Genomic DNA, 23,328 nt, shown 5'->3' with positions numbered 1-23,328 from the left:
CACAGATTCTCCCATCTCTGAAATAGACTAAATCTGAAAGCTGCCTCTGTTTTCATTGTCTTGATCTCTTTAACGCACCCCTAACCAACAATATTTAGAATATTTCCCCCTTCCTCACCGAGGTCACACTCATCTCATTAGCATCCAGGACAGTGACAGTTCTGTCCCACCCTCCGGTGGCGACCAATTGACCCTCGGGGTGAAAGGCCACACAGTTCAAAGGACACAAGCAGTCTCGTTCATGTGTCAGCTGACCATGAGTAGATTCCCAGAGCTGAAAAAGAAAATTACAAACAAGCGCTATTGCTACTGCATTCTAAAAGGATTCCTTCCCTGTTAAAAAATAAAAGTGTCACTATTGCCAATCCATAAATTTTCCCCGTTCCTTTAAGGAAGCGTTCTGTAATTACTTGCACATGAAAGAATTTGCTCCCCCCCATACCTTGATAATGCAAGTAAACTGCTGGCAGAGCTATAATCCCCAGAGTGGTTTATCAATCAATCCACTTTCACAGAGCTACAATTTCCAGAATCCCCTGGGAGGTGTATAGGGGTCTCCTAACAACTCTCAGCACTCTTAAACTACAGTTTCCAGAATTCTTCAACTTTTCAAACCAGTGCTCTAGCATGTGGCCTTTGTCAAAATGGCCATCATCCCCCTCAAAGCTGGGACAGAAACAAGTTGGAAAGAAAAGTTTGGAAGACAGCAAATACCTTGAGGTGGCCATCCAGGGAGACAGTCGCGAGCAGCTTGCAGCCAGCGTTGGTGCAGCAACCCGTGATCTGGGTCTTATGGGCATCTGTGCCCATGAGCCTAAACACCCCGCGAGCAACACGAAAAGAAGAACATGTCACTTAAAGCTGGCACCCAGCTGAGCTAGTCAAGCAATATTAAGCAAGAAGCAGGATGGAAGATACTGGAAAAATTAAGAATTAGCAAATTAGCTACAGCAGCCATTTTGGATTCGATTATCCTCAGGTCTTGCTTGCAAACTTCCCAGAGCCATGCATCTATTTGGTCAATGTGGAGAACAGGATGCTGGACTCGGCCTGGCCCAGGAATGCTCTCCTCAAAATTTCTATCCCACTCTAATGAATGAATAAATAAAAATAAATACATTTTAAACAGCCTCAGCTGCTCCTGAAGGAGCATCTCCACCCCCATTGTTCAGCCTGGACACTGAGGTCCAGCTCCGAGGGCCTTCCGGCAGTTCCCTCACTGCAAGAAGTGAGGTTACAGGGAACCAGGCAGAGGGCCTTCTCGGCAGTGGTGCCCACCTTGTGGAATGCCCTCCCACCAGATGTCAAGGAAATAGACACCTCGATGTTAGGATATTTCTGTTCCACCTTAAAAGGGAGCAGGCTGTGAGTCACAGAGTCTGCGTATTTTCCTGTTCACAGGATGTTTATGTTTGCTGTTGCTTTCGTTCTCTCTCTGTGTCGGAGACACTGACGCAGGCAGTCCTGTTTAGGGAAGTTTTTAATGTTTGATGTCTTATGTTTTTAATATTCTGTTGGGAGCTGCCCAGAGTGGCTGGGGAAACCCAGCCTGATGGGCGGGGTATAAATAATCTATTATTATTATTATTATTATTATTATTATTATTATTATTTTTCTCAACATCAAATCCTTGGGTGACCAGGAATGTTTTTAAACACCATCTGGATGTTGATAACGGAAAGAAAAACACACATCATGAGGGAATAAACTTGCAACGTACGTTGTTCCTGGGTCTGCCATTAATTGGCATGTGGACTGCCAGATCCTTGTCAGGAACATCTAAATCTGCGTGCCCTGCCTGCCGTTCCAGCACTACTGATCCATGGGAGACATTTCCCTCTGGCCAACCTCATGTCAGACCATCGCTGCTCATTTTGCCTCACAGGTAAACAACGAACAGCTATCACCATCTGTGCTATGGAGCCGTCTCAGACCACCATTTTGGACAGGCTTACCTGCACCCTTCCCTCAGGCTCCACAGCTCCAAGCGTCCATTGAAGGCCCCGAGGCAGACCGTTACCTCCGACAGGAACTCACAGGCTGAGATCCCATCACAAGCACTCAGCAAGGACTTCAGTTCCTAGGTATTTGGGGAAGGATGTGGGGCACGTCAGAACTTCAGAAAAGTCTTTGTAAACATCACACACATACACACACACACACACACACACACACACACGTCAATCAAGCTCCTGGGCTCACAGGTAGAAAATGCAGAAGGTCCCAGCATTCCCTGGCTGGGAATGCCACTGTCTGAAGCCCTGAATAACTGCAGCCCATCAAGTGTAGACAAGATGGACCAGTGGTTTTTAGGTTCTCCGCAAAGCGGCAATTTAGGCCTGGCAGTTACTTGGTGCGTGATATGTGAGGGGGTGCTATTAAGTGGGACGCATCAAACCAGGTTTTTACCTGCCCAGTCTCTACATCCAGGAGGTGCAGGATTCCATCAGCAGTGCCTGTTGGGTTTGGAACTTAACAGGTTAAGAAGTTCCCATGATGCCTCAGCATTCTGACGTCAGCTTTCGAAGCTGGGAGGAGTTTTACTCTGTTCCTCTCTGGTTCTCTGAGAGAGAAGGTGGCAGTTTGTCATGGCTGCTGTGAGCCCAGGAGATTCCTGGGGAAAGTCGGAATAAAGAACTGATATTAGACAAACCTGGTCTCTCTGTGTGTTTGTCGGAAGCTAAGTGGAAGCTACGTGACAGTTTCACCGCTGTGTTCAACTCTGCTGAGGCGTGACTGGAGAGCTACTGAAGACGGAGCTGAGTGGCGCAGCTCGGAGGAAGCGCGCCGGGCATAAAGAGCTAATTGTGGATCGTAAATCAATTAGCGGGGGTCACGCCAAACCAATAAATCAATTCCAACAGGTTATGGGCCCTTAATCACCGATCGTAAAAACTGTCACAGGAACGCTTTGAAGTGCCGGAATGCGTTTGAAGTCGCTGGCAGGGATTTTTGCCTGGTGTTAAGAGGCAAAGGAGAGCTGCGGAGCTCAGAGCAGCTGGCTGAAAGACACTAAGTGGTTGCCTGTGCTGAGAGCTGAGTGCTGGGAGCTGAGAGCAGCTGGAAAATCGTTTCCCCACGGATGGGTGCCGGAGGAGCTTGTAATCTGTGAGTACAGCTTGGGGCCCCTTGGGAGAACGGAAGACAATGGCAGACAGCCAGGTCTTGGAGGACATTGCGTTTCAACAGCTCACTCTGAGAAGTTGGGCAAGGGCGTAAAGTCAGCAAGGGCTGTGCTGGGATGTGCTGTGAAGCTTCAGCAGGAGGCCAGAGCCCTGGAGAAGTATTGAGAAAAGCCTGGAGATGGCTGGTGCCCCTGTTCCTGATGCTTTAGCCTCAAGGAGTGCTAGTGAGCAGGTCGGGGGGGCGAAGGATTCCAAAGGCAAGTGTAAAGGCTTGTCCACTGTGCGTGCTGGAGTGGAATGTCAACAAAGCAGGTTCCCAGAAAGCCGCAGTGGGAGCCAGGCCAGAGGGGGCGGAGCTGGCAAAGAGTGCTTTTCCGGAGAAGGAGGGCCAAGCCGGCTGGGAGGAGCCCCGGGCAGTGTTTTTCCACTGGAGTTCGTCGTTGCTGCCCATGGAGAGCGGAGACAGCTGGGCAGGAAGGTCCCAAGGTCAACCAGCTGAGTTCTCATGGGAATCAGTCTCGGAGAGGAGGCCAGCGTGGGAACGCAAGGGAAAGACGTGGTTCAGACACTGGGGAGGGTTGTTTTCTTATCACTGCTTCTATGGCAACTGTGAAGAACAACTCCAGCCAGGACACGGTGACACGCTGGGTGTTGGATACTGCTGTTGGTCAGCACCTGCTAAGCGAGCCTGCTGGCGAAATGCGGAACTGCAGGGCTGTTTTCAACAGGACACAACTGTGATGTTAGCAGACGGAATGAGAAAGTCGGTTTCTGCTGTGGCTAACATGTTTTTTTTCTCCTTTACAGGAGGAGCTAGAGGTCTACGTTGTGCCGGGACTGAATTGTTGTTTGTTATCCATTTTCAGAGGGGGGAAACAAGTGGCCAACGTGAAAAGGGGGCAGAACAATCTCTTTGTTCTGGAGTCACCTCTGGAGGGTGGTGGGAATGCTGGAAAAGCACAGGTGCAGTGTGCTAAGGTTCCCAGTCATGTGCAAAAGCTGCACAGGTGCACAAAAGGGTACAAACTCCGGAAATGTGGGAGGTCCCTAGGGTGCAGGGCATGCAAGGGTGCACAGGTACATGGTTTTCCCGGGTTTGGGAGGGTAGCCAAAGAGCCCTTTGAGCTCTTTGAGGCAGGTGGTCCAAAGGTTCAGGAAATGATCTTCTGTGGGTGGAAGTTTGCATACCCAGAGGGTGATCAAACCAAGCTGCTGGTCAGTAAGCAGGCTGAGTTCTGTGAACAGGGTGGGTGTTCAAGACTCAGGAATGGTTCTGTTTTTCTCTCAGAATGTCTGTCTGATTCTGAGGAGGAAAGGGAGGCAGAGGCTGATCCCGGTGATGGGGACCAGGTCCAAGATCAGGGTTCAGAACCCGGTGATGGGGACCAGGTCCAAGATCAGGGTTCAGGGCAGGTCTGGGCATTTCCAAAGGTTGTGAAAGGAGTGTCCAGGTGTGAGGCTTCATCTCCGGTTAGCGTAATGGAGAAAGCTCACAAACAGGGTGTCAAGTCAGAGGGGGAAGGATCTGACGGAGAAGACACAACTGCTGGCCCAAATGGGTCAGTAGGGTATCAGGTCACAAGTGCGTGGAAAAGTGTCGCACAGTGTGATTCTGGGAGTGTTGAAGGGGTTCAACAGGTGCCTGGGAAAGATGCCGGGAAGGGGCATAAGGCAAAGGGGAAGGTGTTGAACTCAAAAAGGTCTTGTCAGAATGGTTCGGCAAGAGGGGGTGTTGGGTTTGGAACTTAACAGGTTAAGAAGTTCCCATGATGCCTCAGCATTCTGACGTCAGCTTTCGAAGCTGGGAGGAGTTTTACTCTGTTCCTCTCTGGTTCTCTGAGAGAGAAGGTGGCAGTTTGTCATGGCTGCTGTGAGCCCAGGAGATTCCTGGGGAAAGTCGGAATAAAGAACTGATATTAGACAAACCTGGTCTCTCTGTGTGTTTGTCGGAAGCTAAGTGGAAGCTACGTGACAGTTTCACCGCTGTGTTCAACTCTGCTGAGGCGTGACTGGAGAGCTACTGAAGACGGAGCTGAGTGGCGCAGCTCGGAGGAAGCGCGCCGGGCATAAAGAGCTAATTGTGGATCGTAAATCAATTAGCGGGGGTCACGCCAAACCAATAAATCAATTCCAACAGTGCCCACAGCAGCCAGTTTTCCAGAAGGGGCAATGGAGACACAAGAAGGAGTGGCAGGCAGACTCAGGACAAGGCTGTTGGGTAACAGAGGTGGGGGGGGGGGAGAGTGTGAGAGGGAGAATCCAAACAAGATCCATGAGTCTTACAGAAAAAGGAAAAGATGAAATACAGCAAATACTTTGCGGAATTACCTGTTTGTCTTCTGAGCTTCCTGGGGCTTGTTAGCCCATTTCAGGATAGGCCTCCCGTTGTCAATGAGCTCATTCATAGCCTGAACACACAGCGACGAGCCGTGCGGTTCGTTGGCTGCCTGCTGCAGAAGCAGCAGAGGATTCTGGGAAAGCAGCCTCATGTTTCTATGCAGGAAGGCCCGGAAGGTCCTCACAGTCTCATCGGCCTCCAAGTCAGACGCAGTCTCTGAAAAGGCCAAAGAATCCTTTTTCAATGGAGGCGGACTGGATGAATTCAAATCTCAGTATGCCCATTTGACCTGAAACGACCCTTCGCGTTTCCGCAGTGCTGCCTTACATTTTGGCCCAGCCCAGGAGCAGCTTTGCCAATACCCAGCCTGCAAATTTCTCATCTCGGTCAGGAAGAGAGCAGCTTAATCTCCAAACCTCTAATCCAACAGGGGACAATGGCACGTTATGAACTGCTACCCCAATTCCAGCCACTAGGGGGCATCAGTGGCTCACCATAGAGTGCGTAGGCCTCAGAGAGGCTGTGGAGGAGACCCAGCCGGACGTGAGCGCTCACAAAGCTCAGGTCCGTCAGCAGAGAACCCAGCACTTCAAAGTTTTCACTTTGGGCCTAATGGACGAGAGAGTTGTGGTTTAAGAAGGCATCTGCAGATCTCAAAAATTTTCTTGACATTTCTAGGCACTAAGCTAATAATAACTGCATTTAAAAAGACTGGGTGACTGGAATAGGTAGGTTGAGGATCAAAATTCCTTCCACAATGGAGATCAATTATTGCTTTTAAAGGGTTTATGTTGCCGCACACCACTCTCAGGTTTTGCAAGAGGGTGGCATACAAATAATTTTGATAAATAAATGGGAGGATGTTCATTTCGCTGAAGGATACAGTTCAGATCCACACCTCCATACAACAGCTCTATTCTCAAGTCTCTCCACCCCACCCCACCCCAATCTTGAGATCTACAGTTGCAATCAAAATTATTCAACTCCCATTGCAAATCAGGTTTATTATCAATATTTACAGACTTTGAGCTGTTTGCAATGAGCAAATCAAACAAAAGAATCAATGAGATAGCTCAACAACCGATGCTTCAAGTGGCTTCCCTAAATTCAGCTGAAAATGCAACTTATACTGGCTTCTCCAATCTCAATATTATTCAACATGGCCTCCTAGTTCCCCAGTCGTCAATGGCTAGCAGAGATCACTTACCATGTGATAGGGGAGGGCCATCAAGGCCTCTGCCTCACAGTTCTGGTTCCAGGAATCGTCCAAGCCTACCAGTTTCCACCAATGAGCTGTAAGAAAAAAAGAGACCCGAGACAACTTCTGTGTTAGCGCCCACTACAGGCCACTTGGCTGAACTGCAACACCCCTTGCTGACCTATTGAGCCAGCTGCAACCTAGAGATTGGTTGGAGTACTACCAAGGTCTGCTGAAAGGTGGCACATTTCAACCCGCTGATTAAAAAAAGAAAGAAACAGCCAAAGACCAGTAATTCCATAGTACCAAAAAGGTGAGAAGGGTTACCTGCCAAGAGCATATGAGCTGTGTAGTCCAAGCCTGAATTCTTCAGATAGCGCCGTTCTACTGCCATCCTCAAGGGGGCGCTGGAGAGATGCAGCCGAGAGCCTGAAGGCCCTGCGGGGGAGCCACATGCCCCAAGCAAGCTGTGGGGTAACAGCAGAGAGTGATAAACCCAGTGCTCCCCAAAAACAGAGCCAGGATTTTTTGCTCTCAAAAACTACCTAAATGTGCTTGGATAGTATTCTCCACCCAGGGCCAAGGATGGGAGCCCGAGTCTCAACTCCCCAATGACAGGAATAATAATAGTAATAATAATAAATTATTGATGATTATTATTATTTATATACCCCACCCCTCAAAGAAGCATCCATTTCTCGAAAATATTCTCCAAAAGATTATTCTGGGGAATTTAATATCACTACTCACCCCCTCAGGCTCCGCAGGAAGTCAAAGAAGGGGGCCATGGGATGGCTCCTGGCTTGTCTTTCGACACAGATGGCGTGTTCCATGGTGAAGTCAGTCCCATTCAGGTCCTTCAAGTCAGCAAGGATGGTGTAGAGATCTCGCTCCATTAGACCTGCAGAGGGTCACGACCACAGTCATCTATCTAAGAGTAGGCCCAGGGGCGGGGGAATCTGCACCCTCCAGGCCTATGATTCCCAGCGTCCCCCAACAACTGGCCTGATGTAGATCAAGTGCCACTGGAACCTGAATAGCTCAGTTGGTTAAAGCATGGTGCTGGTAATGCCAAGGTTGCAAGTTCAATCCCTGTATGAGACAGCTGCATATTCCTGCATTAGAAGGAACACTCAGATCCAACTGGAAGTTGCCTGCTCTGGGGTTGTAGAGCTGAAGAGAAACATGACCTGGCCCCATGCAACAACCAGAGGACAAAGTAACCTGTAAGCTACTCTAAGAACCATTTAACTGGAAGGCAGGCCATCAGATAAATATAATCAGAAACACTGGCCATCTTTGCCTCAGATACATCACAGTAGGACCCTGCAGACTGGTGTGTGTGTGTGTGTGTGTGTGTGTGTTTTGCGGGTGGATTTTGCTGATAATAGTGCATTAGTGGTGATTTATGCCAGACCGTCCAAACATCATCCTGCTTTTGTTTGTCATTCTACATTGCTTCCCAAGCCTCGACACTGAGGTCCAGCTCTGAGGGCCTTCTGGTGGTTCCCTCACTGTGAGAAGTGAAGTTACAGGGAACCAGGCAGAGGGCCTTCTGGGTAGTGGTGCCCACCCTGTGGAACGCCCTCCCATCAGAGGTTGAGGAGACAAAAAACTATGCAACCTTTAGAAGAGATCCAAAGGCAGCCCTGTATCAGGAAGTTTTTAACGTTATAGGTTTTATTATTATTATTATTATTATTATTATTATTATTATTATTATGCATTGGAAGCTGTCCAGAATGGCTGGGACAACCCAGCCAAATGATGGCGAGGGTGAATCCATTGCTGAAGTCTAGAGGGGTACTCTCTTGTGCTATAGTGCAACAGAAGCACAATAACCCAGCCCCTCCCCTGTCACATCTGTGGTATTTGAAAAGTTGGAAGGATTTCAGAGTGGAAACAAAGCAATGTGTCTTCCCTGAAATATTTACAGGTAGAGGAATTATCGAAAGCAGACAATCACCCAGAGACCATCACAAACACAAATAATCACAAATGGCACCACGGGAAGGATATCTGGTGTGGCCCTCACAGGCCCATTAGCCTCTGGCCTGTGCCTAATGTCACCGTTGAATTTCCCCCTCGCGTGGGACTTACCGTCTCTGCTGGCCCAGAGACACACGAGGGCAACAGAAACCATCTCCTCCCCGTGATCTTGCTCCAGGCAGCCCAGCAGGTGCTGCAGCAGCAAAGGAAGTGACACAGGCAGTTTCTGGATCCTCTCCGAGAGCTTGTGGATAAGGGGGGAGGAGGGGGAAGGAGAAGAAACATATGATCCAACTGTGCAGAAAGACCCTTGAGGTCTGGAGCCATGCGATGCCTTGTCGCTCCTCCTCCTCCTCCTCCCTAACCCATGATCCGTCTCAACAGCTGCCTCACCTTCTCATACAGGGCAAAGAGCCGCAGGTCCTGAGTCAGCAGGGTCAGGTACAAAGGTTGCCGGGAGCCTCGCTTCAGGAGCACCAGCCGCATCTGTAGGGAAACAGGCAGAATCAAGAGTCTCAAAGCATCCTCTACTTGGGCAGGGGGACAACCTCAGGCCCCAGCCCCCACAAAAGCAGCACCCCAAGCCTTTCTATTTATTCCTTGGGGCCTTCACCAGCCCCTCTGGGTGTTTTTGCCTAGCTAAAATGTGTGCTTCAACTCCAGTAATGTCCTTTGTTTGCCTACAGAAAGGAACGTGTGATTGTGTGAATGAACCAGCCTACTATACAACATGTAAAATTTACATCTGTTGCTCCGCCCACTTTCCCCGCCCACCAGTGGCATGTGGGCCCCCGGGAGACTGTCCAGGTAGTGATGTGGCCCTTGAATCTAAAAAAGGCTCCCCATTTACATTCCAATCACTGGAGTATTGATCATTGGAGGGGGAAAGGGGAGAAGCACGGGCACAACATTTTAGTACGTTCTACCCCAACCGTCCCTCCAGGGAGCCCCCTTTTATCCTCGCAACCATCCTCGTGAGGTAGGTTAGGCCAAGGAGAGACAGTGGCTAGCCCCAACGTCACCCAGAGAGTTACATGGCAGGGTCGGGATTTGAATCCAGGACTCGGTAGTTCTCCAGCCACTACTAGGCCATCCTCTGGCTCTGAATAGCCCAGGAAAACCACTCCTTTTCTTCCCTGCTCCTTTCTCAATAATCAGGAAGAAACACAGGTGGAGCAATAAGCAAAGACCAACCACTTCACAGCTGATCTGGAACCTGCACTGGGTTATAGGTGGTGCTCAAGAGTGAACACGGTTCAAGGAGCAAAGTTCTGCATGTGCTTTACCCATGTTACATGGGGAAAAGCAAGCAAGCAATAAACTTTCATTAGAACAGCATCCTTCCTTCTCTTTAACCCCAACACATGCATTTCTTTCCAAAATCATACCAGGAATTGCCCACATGTTTTCAGTTCCATGAGGACTAGTAACTTAAGCAAAAGGAAAAGGCTGAACAGCCCTGGGCATGGAATCCTACAACTGATATTTAAATCCCACACTTGTGCAGAACAGTCCAGGTCCCAGAATTTACACAGATTACTTATAGCTTTCCAGACCACACCATCAAATAATTCAACCCCCAAACACAACATTTCATTTTTCCATTTACTTGGTTGTTGAAAGCCGACTCCTCCAACTTTTTGCCATACAAGGCCAGGTCTTTGCGGACCATGGCAACTCGGTCAGGGGGGTCCAGAGGTCCAAGGGGGACGGAGAAGGCATCCTTCCGCCGCTTGAGAGACCCAAGGAGTACAGATTCCTCAGAGACGCTGAGGACAAGGCTAACTCGCTGCAGGGAGAGTCAGAGAAAAGACAGAAGGTTCATGCAAAGAGCAGGTGCAAGGGAACTTTGGACCATCATCTGTATGTGGCTGGTGGGAAAGGATGCACGCTATATTCACACACAGGTAAGGGTAGCTATAAAGCTCACCTGGGGCAGCTCCTCAGGCAGCCAATCAGAAACCAGCTGCCCACTGGCCGTGTAGGTAAGGTCAGCGCCATCCACCAAAACCACCAGAGACTGGCGTCGCTTCAAAGACAGGGCCACAGAATGGAGGAGGGAGTCAAACTGGCCAACCAGCCCCCTGAAAGGAAACAGAGCAGCCCTCTTATTCCCTTACGCAGAAGCTTGCAGGTGAAGCAACATCACCCCTGATAAACCAGGCTCCTCAAAATGGCCGCCATGCTAACCTGTAGCTTTTGGGTGGGGCTGGAGGATGCACCAGCAATTTCCTCAGCTGGGCACACAGGTGACCCAACATGACCTGGGCTTCGGCCTGATCGGGCCGGGCTTGGGTGAAGTGGGTCACGACGTGGTAACTGGGAGCAGGGTCTTCTTTCTGCAGTGGGGTCTTCGCTCTGAGCACCTGGGAAAGGGCCGCCTGAGGTAAAAGGAAGACAGCAGAAGAGAAGGATTCAGCAACAGGTCCAAGCCGAGCCAAATCAGGCCTGGCCAGTGTTGACCCCATAACTCATTCTCCTAGCTTTTATTCCATGCTAATATTGACAAACAGCTGTGTCTCGCAGTAAATGAAAAGGAACCACGCAGAGTGTCAAAGATCTACAGTAAAAGAAAAACTTTACTGAGGCAAAAACTTCGTTCCATACAATGCATATGCAGAGTAAGAGAGCAAAGAGATAAAGCAGCTCGCTGAGCCCAGAAATTTATCTCTCTTGGCTCCATGTGACCCTGAGTTAGTCAAAACAATGTGAACCTTCCAGAGTCTTCCAGTACATTCCTGAATCTTCTATAAACTTCCAGTAGTTTCTGCCCTCAAATACCTTAGTCATGACAAATATGTGCTTTCCGTGGGTTGAAGAAGTCACTATTCCCTCAGCTCTCAGGTTTATTAATTTATTTATATCTCGCCTTTCCTTCAAGCAGCTCAAGGTGATAAACATGGGTTTTCTCCTCCCTACTTTATCCTCACAACAACCCTGTGAGGTAGAGGTTAGGCCGAAAGAGAAGAGGGAAAGAGGGGAGGTGACTGACCCAAAGTCAACCCAGTGAACTTTCAGGGCCAAGTGCAAGATTTGAACTCTGGTCTGTGAGGTCCTAGTCCAACCCTCTTAAACACTGACCCTCTTTTGATGAAAGCTTTACTGCTGCTTGAAAAGAGCATTAAACAAAAATTTAATTTAATTTAAAAGGTAGCTAACCACACCAGCAGTTTCTAGCCAGCCTGACTGCCGGCCTTTGCTAGGCCGTTCTGTTCCAGTTCCTCTATCAACCCAGTCTCCACTCCATTCCCAACCCAGCATTCAATGAACATGCTCAGGTCTTGTTAGGACATTTTGAGGTCCTCCCCTTCAGCATTTTTTGGTTTATTGTTCTTAAAGACTCTTTTTTGTACTACATCAAACCAAGGCATTTCCCCAACCCTGTGAATGTATCTTCTTGGTGCATGGATGGCGTTCTGACTACCTACACACTTTGAGAATCGAGTTCACTGTTAGCATCTAGTGATGCCTTCCCACCTCCAAATCTCACTTCCTTTACTTACCAGGAAGACAGTCTTCCCCTGGCCAGGCTCTCCGCTCACAATACAGAGCTTTCCTCCACGCAGCTGGGCAGCCACAGCATGGACGAGTTTTGCCCGGGCACAAAACCTCCTCTGCTGCAACTCCTGGAAAGAGTCTTGAAGGCCAATTTCTTCCTCCTTTTCTGGTTCATCATCGGCAAGAGTGGAGCCATCTCCCTGGGGGGTAAGCAGGGATGGGAATGAGGAGAAAGGCAGACAGGCACCCAAGGGTGATTAGTTTAAAAACAAACACCTGTGGCTTCAAACTGCAGTGTTTTAAAAAATGAAATAAAAATTTGCAAGAGTGGTTGATGTTCTTCACTGTGCCTCTGAAAAGCCTCCATTACATTTCTCTCTTTACTCATTTAGTCCATCCCCCTGCAATGCAGGAAGCTTTCACCTAACATGTACTGGAACTCACGACCTTGAGATCAAAACATATTATATTTCTTGCTGGAGGGCATGTTGTTGATGATGTTGGGAAGGGGGATATTGGGGAACTCGTCCCACTCCATAAACTCACCGTTACAGAGGATGCTTGTAGACATAACTGCTGGGAACAAGCTTCCCTCCACTCAAAAAGTCCGTTAAGAAAAAACCCAAACACGCTTGCCCAGTCTTTGCTTTTTTCAGGCCTTACCTCTATAAACTGGCGCCGGAGGCATTCCCATACATCCTGTAGGACCTTGACACCGAAATCCTCGAGCCCCTTGACGTATGGCCTGCCCTGGGCTACCCCGCCCCATTGACAAACATATCTAAAATAACAGAAGAAGAGAGAACCACAGATAGTGAAGACGTTTGCGGAAGGGTCATGGGATCTCTCACTGCCCCCACCAATACCACTTTTCCATCACCTGCTACATGAAGCCAGGCTGCCATGGTTCTCAATGCTCTCCTTCAGGTCTCCAAGCCGGCGCTTGGCCTCCTCTGACTCAGCCACGAAATCTGCCCTCCACGTTTCTGGCACGGAGCTGCCAAGAGTGACAGAGGAGCAAAGAGGCACTAGATTAAGACAGACCACAATTCTGAATCAAAGGGAAACCCACATTCTGTGAGATTTGCTTTCAAGATGCATGTTTTCAAAAGAACCTGGGTGTTTTGGTTGAAAATCCAAAGCTGGACGACCAAGAAGTTTGGATACGAGTTATACACATATGTACCTTGTCGTACCTTGGTTCTTGAACGCCCTGGAACTCGTACGTTTTGGCTCCCAAATGATTGAAAATTGGAAGTGCATGTTCTGGCTTTTGAACTTTATTTTGGAAGCCGACCACCCAATGGGACTTTGGCGGCTTCTGATTGGCTGCAGGAGCTTCCTGCAGCCAACCAGAAGCTGCGCTTTGGAAGTCAAATGGACTTCTGGAACTGATTCCATTTGACTTCCGAGGTACGACTATGTTTATTGGGGGGGGGGTATGGAGGGTTGAGCGCTCCTTGCTGTTATTGGTATTATTGTTGTATCTTTAGTTTTAGATCTTATGATTTACGTGGAAATCGTTTCCATCTGATGTGTTTTATTGTTTATGACTTCTGCTATATTTGTAATTATGTAATCTTGTAATTATGAAAATCCTGTCATGTTGTAAGCCGCCTTGAGCGTAGTTGCAACTATGGAAAGGCGGCATACAAACAAAATGATAATGATGATGACGACTATAATCCATTGTTCCTCCTGAGTCATCCTTTCCTTCAAAGGAACTGGACAGGAATCCAGTTTGCTTTGCAATAAACAATCTCCCTTTTATGATGGGAGTTGCTTGTGATCAGCAATTCTACAGTCACACTGTATATGCAATTTTACAATGGAAGGGAAATGTGTCACCCCGATTATTTCAGATGTCTTTCATTCACCTCTTGTGGGCCTACAGCTAGAGGAATCTCAGGCCATGTTACAAATCAGATTTAACATCTTTCCAAACCGTTTTGTGGCTTTGCTTCTACGTATCATGGTTGCATACCAAGGGATACTGAAAAAATGTGATTCTGCAAGCACATGCAAAAGAAGAGATACCCAAGAGAGACAAGGAGGCCAATAAATTAAATTCTCAGCACCTCTCACTAGAGTTGCAATCCTCTGAGGCTAGCACAAACAGCATAGCTATAACCAGAGTGTATGTTTGGAGCAGAGGTGTTGTCACAGCACAGTACTGTACTCTGTAGGGAGTGGAGCTTCAGGACCCTGGACAGCTCCTTGCCTCCCAGCAGAAGCACTAAAAATGGTATGCACACATGAACAAATGTGTTTTTAATGCCCATAATGTATGCCAGATGTAAAGCTTGTGTGTTGTAGTGGAGACAGAGCACGATCAGGGAAACATGGGATTCAAATCCCCACTCAACCACAATGCTCTTGAGCCAGTTGCTATCTCTCGCCCAAACCTACTTTGCAGGGCTGTTATGAAGATTTTGAACTTGGTACCCAAAGTAGAGAAGGCCTGCGGGGCCCACAAAAACTTACCAAGAAGAAGAATAAGAATTTGGATTTGATATCCCGCTTTATCACTACCCCAAGGAGTCTCAAAGCAGCTAACAATCTCCTTTCCCTTCCTCCCCCACAACACACACTCTGTGAGGTGAGTGAGGCTGAGAGACTTCAGAGAAGTGTGATTAGCCCAAGGTCACCCAACAGCTGCATGTGGAGGAGTGGGGACGCGAACCCAGTTCACCAGATTACGAGTCTTACCACTCTTAACCACTACACACCGATTTTTCTGATCCCTTTCCCCACAGGTCTACACATCTCTAAAAGGGAGGGATCAAAGGAACACAGCCCCATCCACAAGCCCAATCCTACAGTTTCACCAGATACTCACACAATTCAAAGCATTTTGTCTACAGCTAACAAAGAAGACTAGAGATCTGACGGGCTTACTTTACTCAAAAGAAACACATGAATCTTCAGGATGCACAATTCTCCTCCAGAATGCCAAATTTCAGCCCAACGTGGCATCTGGAAAATGTTGCACCAAAACCAAGTGCAATTTCCATTGGGATCAGCAAATAACCAGAGTTGGAAAGTACCACGAGGGTCATCTAGTCCAACCCGCTCTGCAATGCAGGAATCTTTTGCCCAACACGGAACTCAAACCCGTGACCCTGAGATTAAGAGTCTCATGCTCTGCCGACTGAGCTATAAAGCAGAACAAAACTAATGGTGCTTTTGTGCAGTAACTATCATAGGTTATGGCAGGTTAATTGATTTAAAAAAAAACAAACATTAAGCTACACTACATTACAGGCATACGGAAATATTTTAAAACAAAATGCGTTACTCAAGAAAGTCTGGCTGCCGGAGGTAGAAGAAGCTCCTGGATGGTGCAGCAGGGTTCTCACAACCGTTCAGGAACTGAACCACCTCCAGCTCAGTGATGGAGCGGCCTGCTGGGTAAGACTTCACCTGTGGAGACAACATACAATCTTTGCAACATGCAACCTGAAGGACTCCTAAGAGCCGTTTTGAGGTCATCTTCTCTTTGACTGCATTCTTGCTCTTTTAATGTCAGTTCTCCCTCACATCCTCTTCCCCTTCCCATTGAAGTTTAGTCGGATTCAACATTCTCTGCCTGCTAGCACAAGGGTGGGTTCTAATGTGCAACGGCTGTGCTTGCAGGAAATAATCGAACAACAGGCTCTGCAAAGTTACCAGCCACCTGACTACTATGCATTCTCTCGTGTGACAATGTTCCACTGGAGCAAAACATTTTCACAGTGGTACAAGTATCCCCCAAAGTGACTTTAATATAGAGCTGCATTAGAAACAACCCTAAGTCTCCTAGGGCAGCAAATTCATTTAAAAAAAATTATTTATCCTGCAATCTGTTATATCCATGGACAGTATTCCCTTTGATAGGGAATACTGAGAAGGTTGCTAACAGAATGAGGGAAGCAGGGACACGCCATGAGAGATCAGCATCTTTTGCCACTTCCTTGCTTACTATTCCCATTCCACATGGTCATTCGAAAACTAAGAATTGATACCAGAGTTTACTTACTGTATTTTTCCATCTATAAGATGCCCCCATGTATAAGACGCCCTCTATTTTGGGGGACTCAGATTTAAGAAAATGGGGGGAGATGACCCAGAGTATAAGACGCCCCCTAATATTTGACATTTTTAAGGGGGGGGAACCTAGTCTTATACATGGAAAAATACGTGGTTCCTTCTCCCTCTCCCAATTAGTATTCTTTCTGTGCCATGCCTTTTTTAAGATTCCAAGGCTAAGAATAGGGAGTGTATTCTTTTCACAGTTCTGTAAGCTATGCTGGGAAAACCCTTCAGGAACAGACATGCACATACCAGAATGCTATTCATGGGATAAGCAGAAAATTTTCTATCTTGTGTATGAAAAGGAGAAAACTGCTAACCAGACTGTGCCCGTTTTGTTTGGGAAAGAATGCTTCCTCCTGGGCCCTAAGTGCTACTGAGCAGCACTAGAACTGGCTAACTCACAGTCTCTTCACTCACCCACTCAAAATGGGCTTCATCTGGCAAGGAATACTCCGTAGGGACGTGGCCGTACCGCTCCCCAAGGATCCCAATGAACAGCTGACTCCGACAGACTTCTGACAAGCAGAGCTCCAGCTGCCTAGAGAGAGATAATGAACCTTTAGAACATCTGTCTGCTGAACCTCCAATCCCACCACCGCCTTCCTAAATGCATTTACAGGAGACAGTGTTACACAGGGAAGAAAAACAGGTCAAGGTGTTCTGACAGAACTCCCATAATGCCTTGCTTCTGACGCACAGAAAATTTTGATGCTGTGTTTTCTTTATTCGCTCAGTCAATAGGGGAAAGGCCGCAGTCCAGTGGTAGGGCACCAGTTTTGTGTGCAGAAGGTCCCAAGATCAACCCCCGGCATCTCCAGGTAGGGCTGGGAGAGACTTCCTGCCCCAAACCCTGGAGAGCTTCTGCCAGTCAGTGTAGGCAGTACTAAGCTAGAGGACCAAAGGTGTGGCTCAGTATAAGGTAGCTTCCCATTTCACTTTTCCAAAGAACGAATTCAAAAAGATCCCCCCAACTGCACAAGAGAAATTACGGACATGAGACTGGGGGTGGGCATCAGGCTCCGGCCCAAACATTAGGCAAAGTGATGCAGCCGCCTCAGGCAGAAGGAAAGAAGGACTGGAGGAGTAGAACTGTGTATGTACCACATGGCCTGCACTCTACCCTGTAAGCTAGGCTACTACTCTCCAAGTGTAGTCAAAGGGTGCTGTGCTAAACTAAAATTCAACTATCAGACAAGCTGACTTAGAACTGAGGAAGTTTGGAGCACCCCCAAGTAACCCTGGTCTTTCCCCTCCTCTCCTCATACTTGTTCTGCTGGCTCTCGTGCTCAGTGATCCCCCAGCGGAGGTCGATGTCCTCTATCGCCAGGCAGAACTGGGCTGCCCGGGCTCGTAGCTCAGGGAAGACGGAGCGGATCAGCAGGTCCCGTTCGCCGTGCATGTCGCGGAAGGTGGAGGAAACAAAAATCTTGACGGAGCGCCACCTGTGAGGGAAATGATTCAGGATACAAAAGGAGTTATAACCCTGAGAGGCCTGGAAACGATGCCTTATGAGGAACGGCTGAGGGAGCTGGGCATGTTTAGCCTGGAGAAGAGGAGGTTAAGGGGTGATATGATAGCCATGTTCAAATATATAAAAGGATGTCACATAGAGGAGGGAGAAAGGTTGTTTTCTGCTGCTCCAGAGAAGCGGACACGGAGCAATGGATCCAAACTACAAGAAAGAAGATTCCACCTAAACATTAGGAAGAACTTCCTGACAGTAAGAGCTGTTCGACAGTGGAATTTGCTGCCAAGGAGTGTGGTGGAGTCTCCTTCTTTGGAGGTCTTTAAGCAGAGGCTTGACAGCCATATGTCAAGAGTGCTCTGATGGTGTTTCCTGCTTGGCAGGGGGTTGGACTCGATGGCCCTTGTGGTCTCTTCCAACTCTATGATTCTATGATTCTATAAGCACCACACGTGCCCACTCGGCCATTTTGATCAGGCAGGTGCCTTCACTGTACAGTCGTACCTTGGAAGGCGAACAAAATCCATTCTGGACGTCCTTTTGACTTCAACAACATCCGGGAACCAAGGCGCAGCTTACGATTGGCTGCAGGAAGCTCCTGCTGCCAATTGGAAGCCATGGAAGCCCTGCTGGATGTTCAGCTTCCAAAAATAGTTCACGAACCAGAACAGTCACTTCCAGGTTTGTGGCATTCGGGAGCCAAAACATTTGAGAACTAAGCTGTTTGAAAACCAAGGTATGACTGTACTGTTTTTGCTGCCTGCTAAATACATTTTTGTTTAGCCTGTTCAGTTTGTAGAATGTGGACTGGCATTTAATGTGGATTTTAACTTATAGTTGATTTTAAATTTTTTTGGATGTTTTAAATAGTTGTTTTTAACCTGCTATTCCTTCTGTGAACAGCTTTGAGGTTGCTGTTGGTTTTTTTTACAATCAAGCAGTATATAAATTTTACGAACCTCCACTTGTAGGGCAACCCATACATAAACCTCAGTTCACAGTTACCTGCTCTTGGGGGGTGGTATCAAGGAGGCAACCCCAGTTTCCACCTCAGCTGCCACCGCCTTCCGCTTCTTGGGCAGGCCATGGAGCTCATCGGCCTTCCCAACGTGCTCTAGGAACCGGGAGTTGCCACATTCGGCCATAAACCTGCAAAATACAGAAAGGGGTTATTAATCCAGCACAAAATGCAAAACAAAACCCAAAATGAACAAGGTGCTTCTCATGTTTCTGTTTCCATGGCTGGCTGCATGCCAAACTGCTAGTAGCCACCAGCCTTCAATGCTCATAAACACACACTTTAAAAAAATCATTTTCTGGCTTTCAGCAATCATTTGCAGAATTAATCCTCAGCTATCCAAAGGAACAAAGACGGCTGAAGTTCTCTCAGTAAATACACATTGGTAAATAGTGTCCTGCCAGCCAGCATTTCCTCTGCATTTGCTCAGTTCTGAGACTCACCTGAGCACTTGCTCATTGAACCCACTTATCACAACATTCCTGGAACCGGAAGTACTTGGATTCCTAAAATTGAATAGGGGAAGGAACAGTACTCAGTAAAGTTTATGGGGTGTGTTCCACCAGACCCCCCATGCTTCCCCCCCCCACTCTTTCTAATGCTCCAAACCCAGGCAGAGCTTTAAAAAATAAAAATAAAAGTGGGAAATGCAAGTACCGTATATTTCCGTGTATAAGACGAGGTTATTTTATTAGAAAAAAATGCTAAAAATTTGGGGTCGTCTTATACATGGATAGTGAAGGATGGGACAGGCGATTGGTGGGTGCCTCGAGCAGGAGATTGTCAGTGGCGTTTAAGGGGGTGAATGGTGGCTGCGGCAAGGTCTGTTTGCGATTTGCTGCTGCTGAGGCAACCGGGCGTGCGATTGTCGGCTACTGGCTTCGTGGATGCGTGTGATTGGCAGTGGCGGTTTGGTGGGTGAGCAATTGTCGGCAATCCCCCCCCCCCAAGCTCAACAACTGTGGGCAATCTCCCCCCCCCCCAGAAAAGCTCAATAACTCTGGGCAATCTTCCCCAGAAATAGGGGTCGTGTTATACACGGAAAAATACAGTATATTAATGAGAAGCTGCCTACTACATAAGGGCAGAAAGTATTTCAATAAATGACTTCATTAGTTAATAAATAGTTTGAGATACAATTAAACAGTGATAGAATTAAATGACTGATTGATTGATTGATTGATTAACTGAATGAAATGATACAATTAAAAATGACTGATTTTTCTATGTTTTTAGCAGTCCCTGTAAGATGTCTTGAGTCCCGTCAGGGGGAAAAATAAATATATAATAATTATCTTCAAAGAAGGGTTGTAGCTCTCTCTACCAAGGCAGGGGGGGGGCAGGGGAGAGACAGTGATATAGGGGGGGAAAGCTCCTATTGGCCAGTAATGTACATGAAGAACTTGGATACATTTACTTAAGAACATGATGCTATCACTCTTCCCAAGAGCACTGGATTAAATGGATGGGATTGGGAAAGACTAATAGCTGAAGCAGATTTCCCAAGCTAAGCAGGGTATGTTATGGTTTCAAAATGGATGGGGGAACCACATGTTGAGATTCCTGCATTGGAGGGGGGGAGGGAATTGAACTAGATGATCCTTAGGGTCCGTCCCCCCTCCAATCTACAATTGATTCTATGTATAAGGCAGTATAAGGCAGCTTTCCTAGTCCCTGCGACTTCTCCCCTACTTACGCTGCATTCGCACAGACACTGACAAAGAGGCAGTCGGGGGACACATGGTGGCGATACAGCCAAAGGGCAGAGCCAAGGAGCGGGACGTGGGGCTCAGCACTCAGAAGAAGAATTCTGTCCACCTGGCATGGGAGAAGTGAGAAGCAAGCAAGCAGGAGTCAGGAACTTGTAGGAAACCAGAAACCCCATCAGCAGCCCAAAGCAAATTGCCTGAGCACATGGCTAATCCCCACAGGGCCTTCCCCATTAACCGGCAGCGTTCACTGGTGAACTGAAATTAAATCATTCAGCAGCTGCGCTCTGCAAAACCATGGAAAGCTCGGAGGAGTTGGGACGCCACACTGAGGCTCTCTGTTGCCAAAGGAGATGCACAGATCTGCTAACACTATCCTAGAAGAGCATCGTCTATTGTTCATTGCATCAGGGCACCACCCCCTCGGTGTCACTGCCCAAAGGGTCATCATTCTTCAGCCCAGCACGCTGCTTCCAAAAGAGGACAGCGTTGGGGAGGCTCACTGCACAAGGACAGTTGCTGTTGCTGTTTGACAGCATCATTCCTTAAGTCAGAGGTGGGTTGCCCTCTCAGCACTGTTCATAAATCTTTGGATACCCACCTCCTCCCATTTCTACAGGCTGCCCAACAACATAGTTCTCTGGGCACATAACAAGTGACAGAAGAATAAAGCAGAGCTTTAAAATGCAAAAACAAAGCCCAAAAGGGGCTCCTTTCGAAGGAAGGATATAAATTTGATCAATAAATGGAAGTGTAACGCTTTTTTAAACCCACAGAGAAAAATATAAGTCCTGATATGAAGAGGATCCCAAATGCCTAGGTGAATAAATGGGTCTTCACCTGGCACTAAAAGCACACACTAATGTCTGGTGTGGTACAAGGTAGCTTCAGACGCAACCATTTAAAAAGCACCCGTTGTTAAAGCGGGCAGCATGTTTTATTATATACGTTATAAAAATTGCAAATGACAGGCTCCATTCAAGAAGATTCATTTGTTGGCAATACTAAAAGCTTTGTATTGTTGCCTGGAAGAGATACTGTGCATTATGGTTTCAATGTGCGTCACCTTTCAGAGATTTTCGCTCTGAAAGGCTGCATATACGCAATTGAAATAAACGAATTCCAACACTGTTTGCTGTAACAGATATAGGTGAAGGTAAAGGGACCCCTGACCATTAGGTCCAGTCATGGCCGACTCTGGGGTTGCGGCGGTCATCTCGCTTTATTGGCAGAGGGAGCCAGCGTACAGCTTCCAGGTCATGTGGCCAGCATGACTAAGCCGCTTCTGGCAAACCAGAGCAGCGCACGGAAACGCCGTTTACCTTCCACCGGAGCGGTACCTATTTATCTACTTGCACTTTGACGTGCTTTCGAACTGCTAGGTTGGCAGGAGCAGGGACCGAGCAACGGGAGCTCACCCCGTCACGGGGATTCGAACCGCCGACCTTCTGATCGGCAAGTCCTAGGCTCAGTGGTTTAACCCACAGCGCCACCTGCATCCCTGTAACAGATATACGTACCACTTAAAAAGGAAATGAAGGACTGCTCTGCTGAGTCGTGTTCAAATTCAAATCAATTAGCTAACGCCTTCCTTTCATTCTTAAGGTAGCCACCCAAATAAAGAGGTTGTAGTCAATTAATTCATCCACAGTGCAAGCCCAGAGACTCACCTTTTGGCGGCGAGCAATGAGGTCCATGATGACATCTCTGGCTCTGTGATCCTCTTCATAGTTGTAGTATGCATCCTAGAAGTGGAAGCAAACAAAACAGGCACAATGGGTGGGTGCAGAAAGCCCCAGATTCAAGCCTCAGCATCTCTGGGTAGGGCTGGGAGAGACACCCCCCCCCCCCGCCTCCCCATCTGAAATCCTGGAGAGCTGTTGCCAGTCACTACTGTGGACAACCTAAGCTAGATGGAACAATGGTCTGGGGCTCAGTGTTAAGAGTTGCTTCTTGGGTTCCTGAGGCAAGGCCTGTTGCACCTAGAAGCAGCAGGCAAGCCTTCCTTGTGAGAAAAGGGAAACCCAACTGAAAAAGACTCACACACAGGAAATACTGCAAGCACAAACTCCCATGATGTTGTATAATGGGGGGGGCAATAAAAACATACATTGCAAAACCAGCACAGACGGAGTGTTTTTTGAGGGCTCCTGTGCATGTTTTTTGTTGTTGAAAAAATAGTTTTATTAAAAAGTATGTGCATTGTCTTTATTTTCAGGTCATAAGAGCTTCTACAGATCAGTTACATTCAATGTGAGATATTGAATAATGCTGTAATGCTTAAGATGCTGTATACGGTACAAAGTAGGGGGAGAAGAAAGGTGGGGAGAGAGGGGGGGAGAGAGGGAAGTTGACTAAACTTTTGGTTGGGTCAGAGGGTCACCCTTGGCCAACCTTCCACACGCGGCACGAAAGCAGTCGTGTCCAGAACAAAAAATAAAAGCCCAGGTGCATGCACACACACACACACACACACACACACACACACACGGAGAGAGACAGTCCTCTTTCTCAGCTAATTTGCATCTATTTTTTCTTTTTTAAATGTTGTTCAGGTGCTATGCTAAGTGGTGGCATTTTGCCCGGGGGTGGGGAAACAAAACAAAAAAGGGAGGCTGTAACAGGGGCCTATGGTTTGTCATCCCTCCTTTTTAAAAAAAAATGGAACACTTCACAACTCAGCTCCATTTTAAATTTATCCCTTGTGATCTGGGATGCGAAGTTCATAAAGAACATCCCCTTAAGAAACTGAAAATGCCAGGTAAGTACAGAAAGGGGTAGGGAGATGTGACCGATTCTCTCCCATATTATGATTTGCTTAATTCTATTTAGCATGAGGCAGTTGCCGCTCAGTGGCAGAACACATGCTTGGCATACAGAAGGTCCCAGGTTCCACCCTGGGCTCCCCCAGAA

The 23,328-nt window shown here is 47.7% G+C and overlaps 1 protein-coding gene across 1 annotated transcript in view; it reads right to left on the bottom strand.

The window, feature by feature from the left end:
* The window catches only part of TEP1 (telomerase associated protein 1), a 54,264-nt gene that overhangs the window by 14,502 nt on the left and 16,434 nt on the right, over positions 1-23,328 (bottom strand). The window contains exons 16-40 of the mRNA XM_080978140.1: positions 22,086-22,160; positions 20,403-20,524; positions 19,150-19,212; positions 18,694-18,837; positions 17,489-17,665; positions 16,641-16,761; positions 15,448-15,572; positions 13,030-13,146; positions 12,813-12,930; positions 12,155-12,349; positions 10,842-11,032; positions 10,582-10,735; positions 10,261-10,440; positions 9,045-9,137; positions 8,763-8,895; positions 7,413-7,563; positions 6,990-7,129; positions 6,672-6,757; positions 5,959-6,073; positions 5,455-5,680; positions 5,267-5,337; positions 2,411-2,457; positions 1,957-2,081; positions 715-814; positions 119-274 (exon numbers count right to left, since the gene is read on the bottom strand). Of these exons, the coding sequence (XP_080834266.1) occupies positions 119-274; positions 715-814; positions 1,957-2,081; positions 2,411-2,457; positions 5,267-5,337; positions 5,455-5,680; positions 5,959-6,073; positions 6,672-6,757; positions 6,990-7,129; positions 7,413-7,563; positions 8,763-8,895; positions 9,045-9,137; positions 10,261-10,440; positions 10,582-10,735; positions 10,842-11,032; positions 12,155-12,349; positions 12,813-12,930; positions 13,030-13,146; positions 15,448-15,572; positions 16,641-16,761; positions 17,489-17,665; positions 18,694-18,837; positions 19,150-19,212; positions 20,403-20,524; positions 22,086-22,160 (3,225 nt within the window). The remainder of the gene's footprint in view (positions 1-118; positions 275-714; positions 815-1,956; positions 2,082-2,410; positions 2,458-5,266; positions 5,338-5,454; positions 5,681-5,958; positions 6,074-6,671; positions 6,758-6,989; positions 7,130-7,412; positions 7,564-8,762; positions 8,896-9,044; positions 9,138-10,260; positions 10,441-10,581; positions 10,736-10,841; positions 11,033-12,154; positions 12,350-12,812; positions 12,931-13,029; positions 13,147-15,447; positions 15,573-16,640; positions 16,762-17,488; positions 17,666-18,693; positions 18,838-19,149; positions 19,213-20,402; positions 20,525-22,085; positions 22,161-23,328) is intronic.

Source organism: Podarcis pityusensis (assembly GCF_964106645.2).
Source record: "Podarcis pityusensis genome assembly, chromosome: 13".
In the NCBI taxonomy this organism is placed as follows: Eukaryota; Metazoa; Chordata; class Lepidosauria; order Squamata; family Lacertidae; genus Podarcis; species Podarcis pityusensis.
Note: the sequence above shows the minus strand (reverse complement) of the source record. Positions and strands in the feature narration are given on the sequence as shown.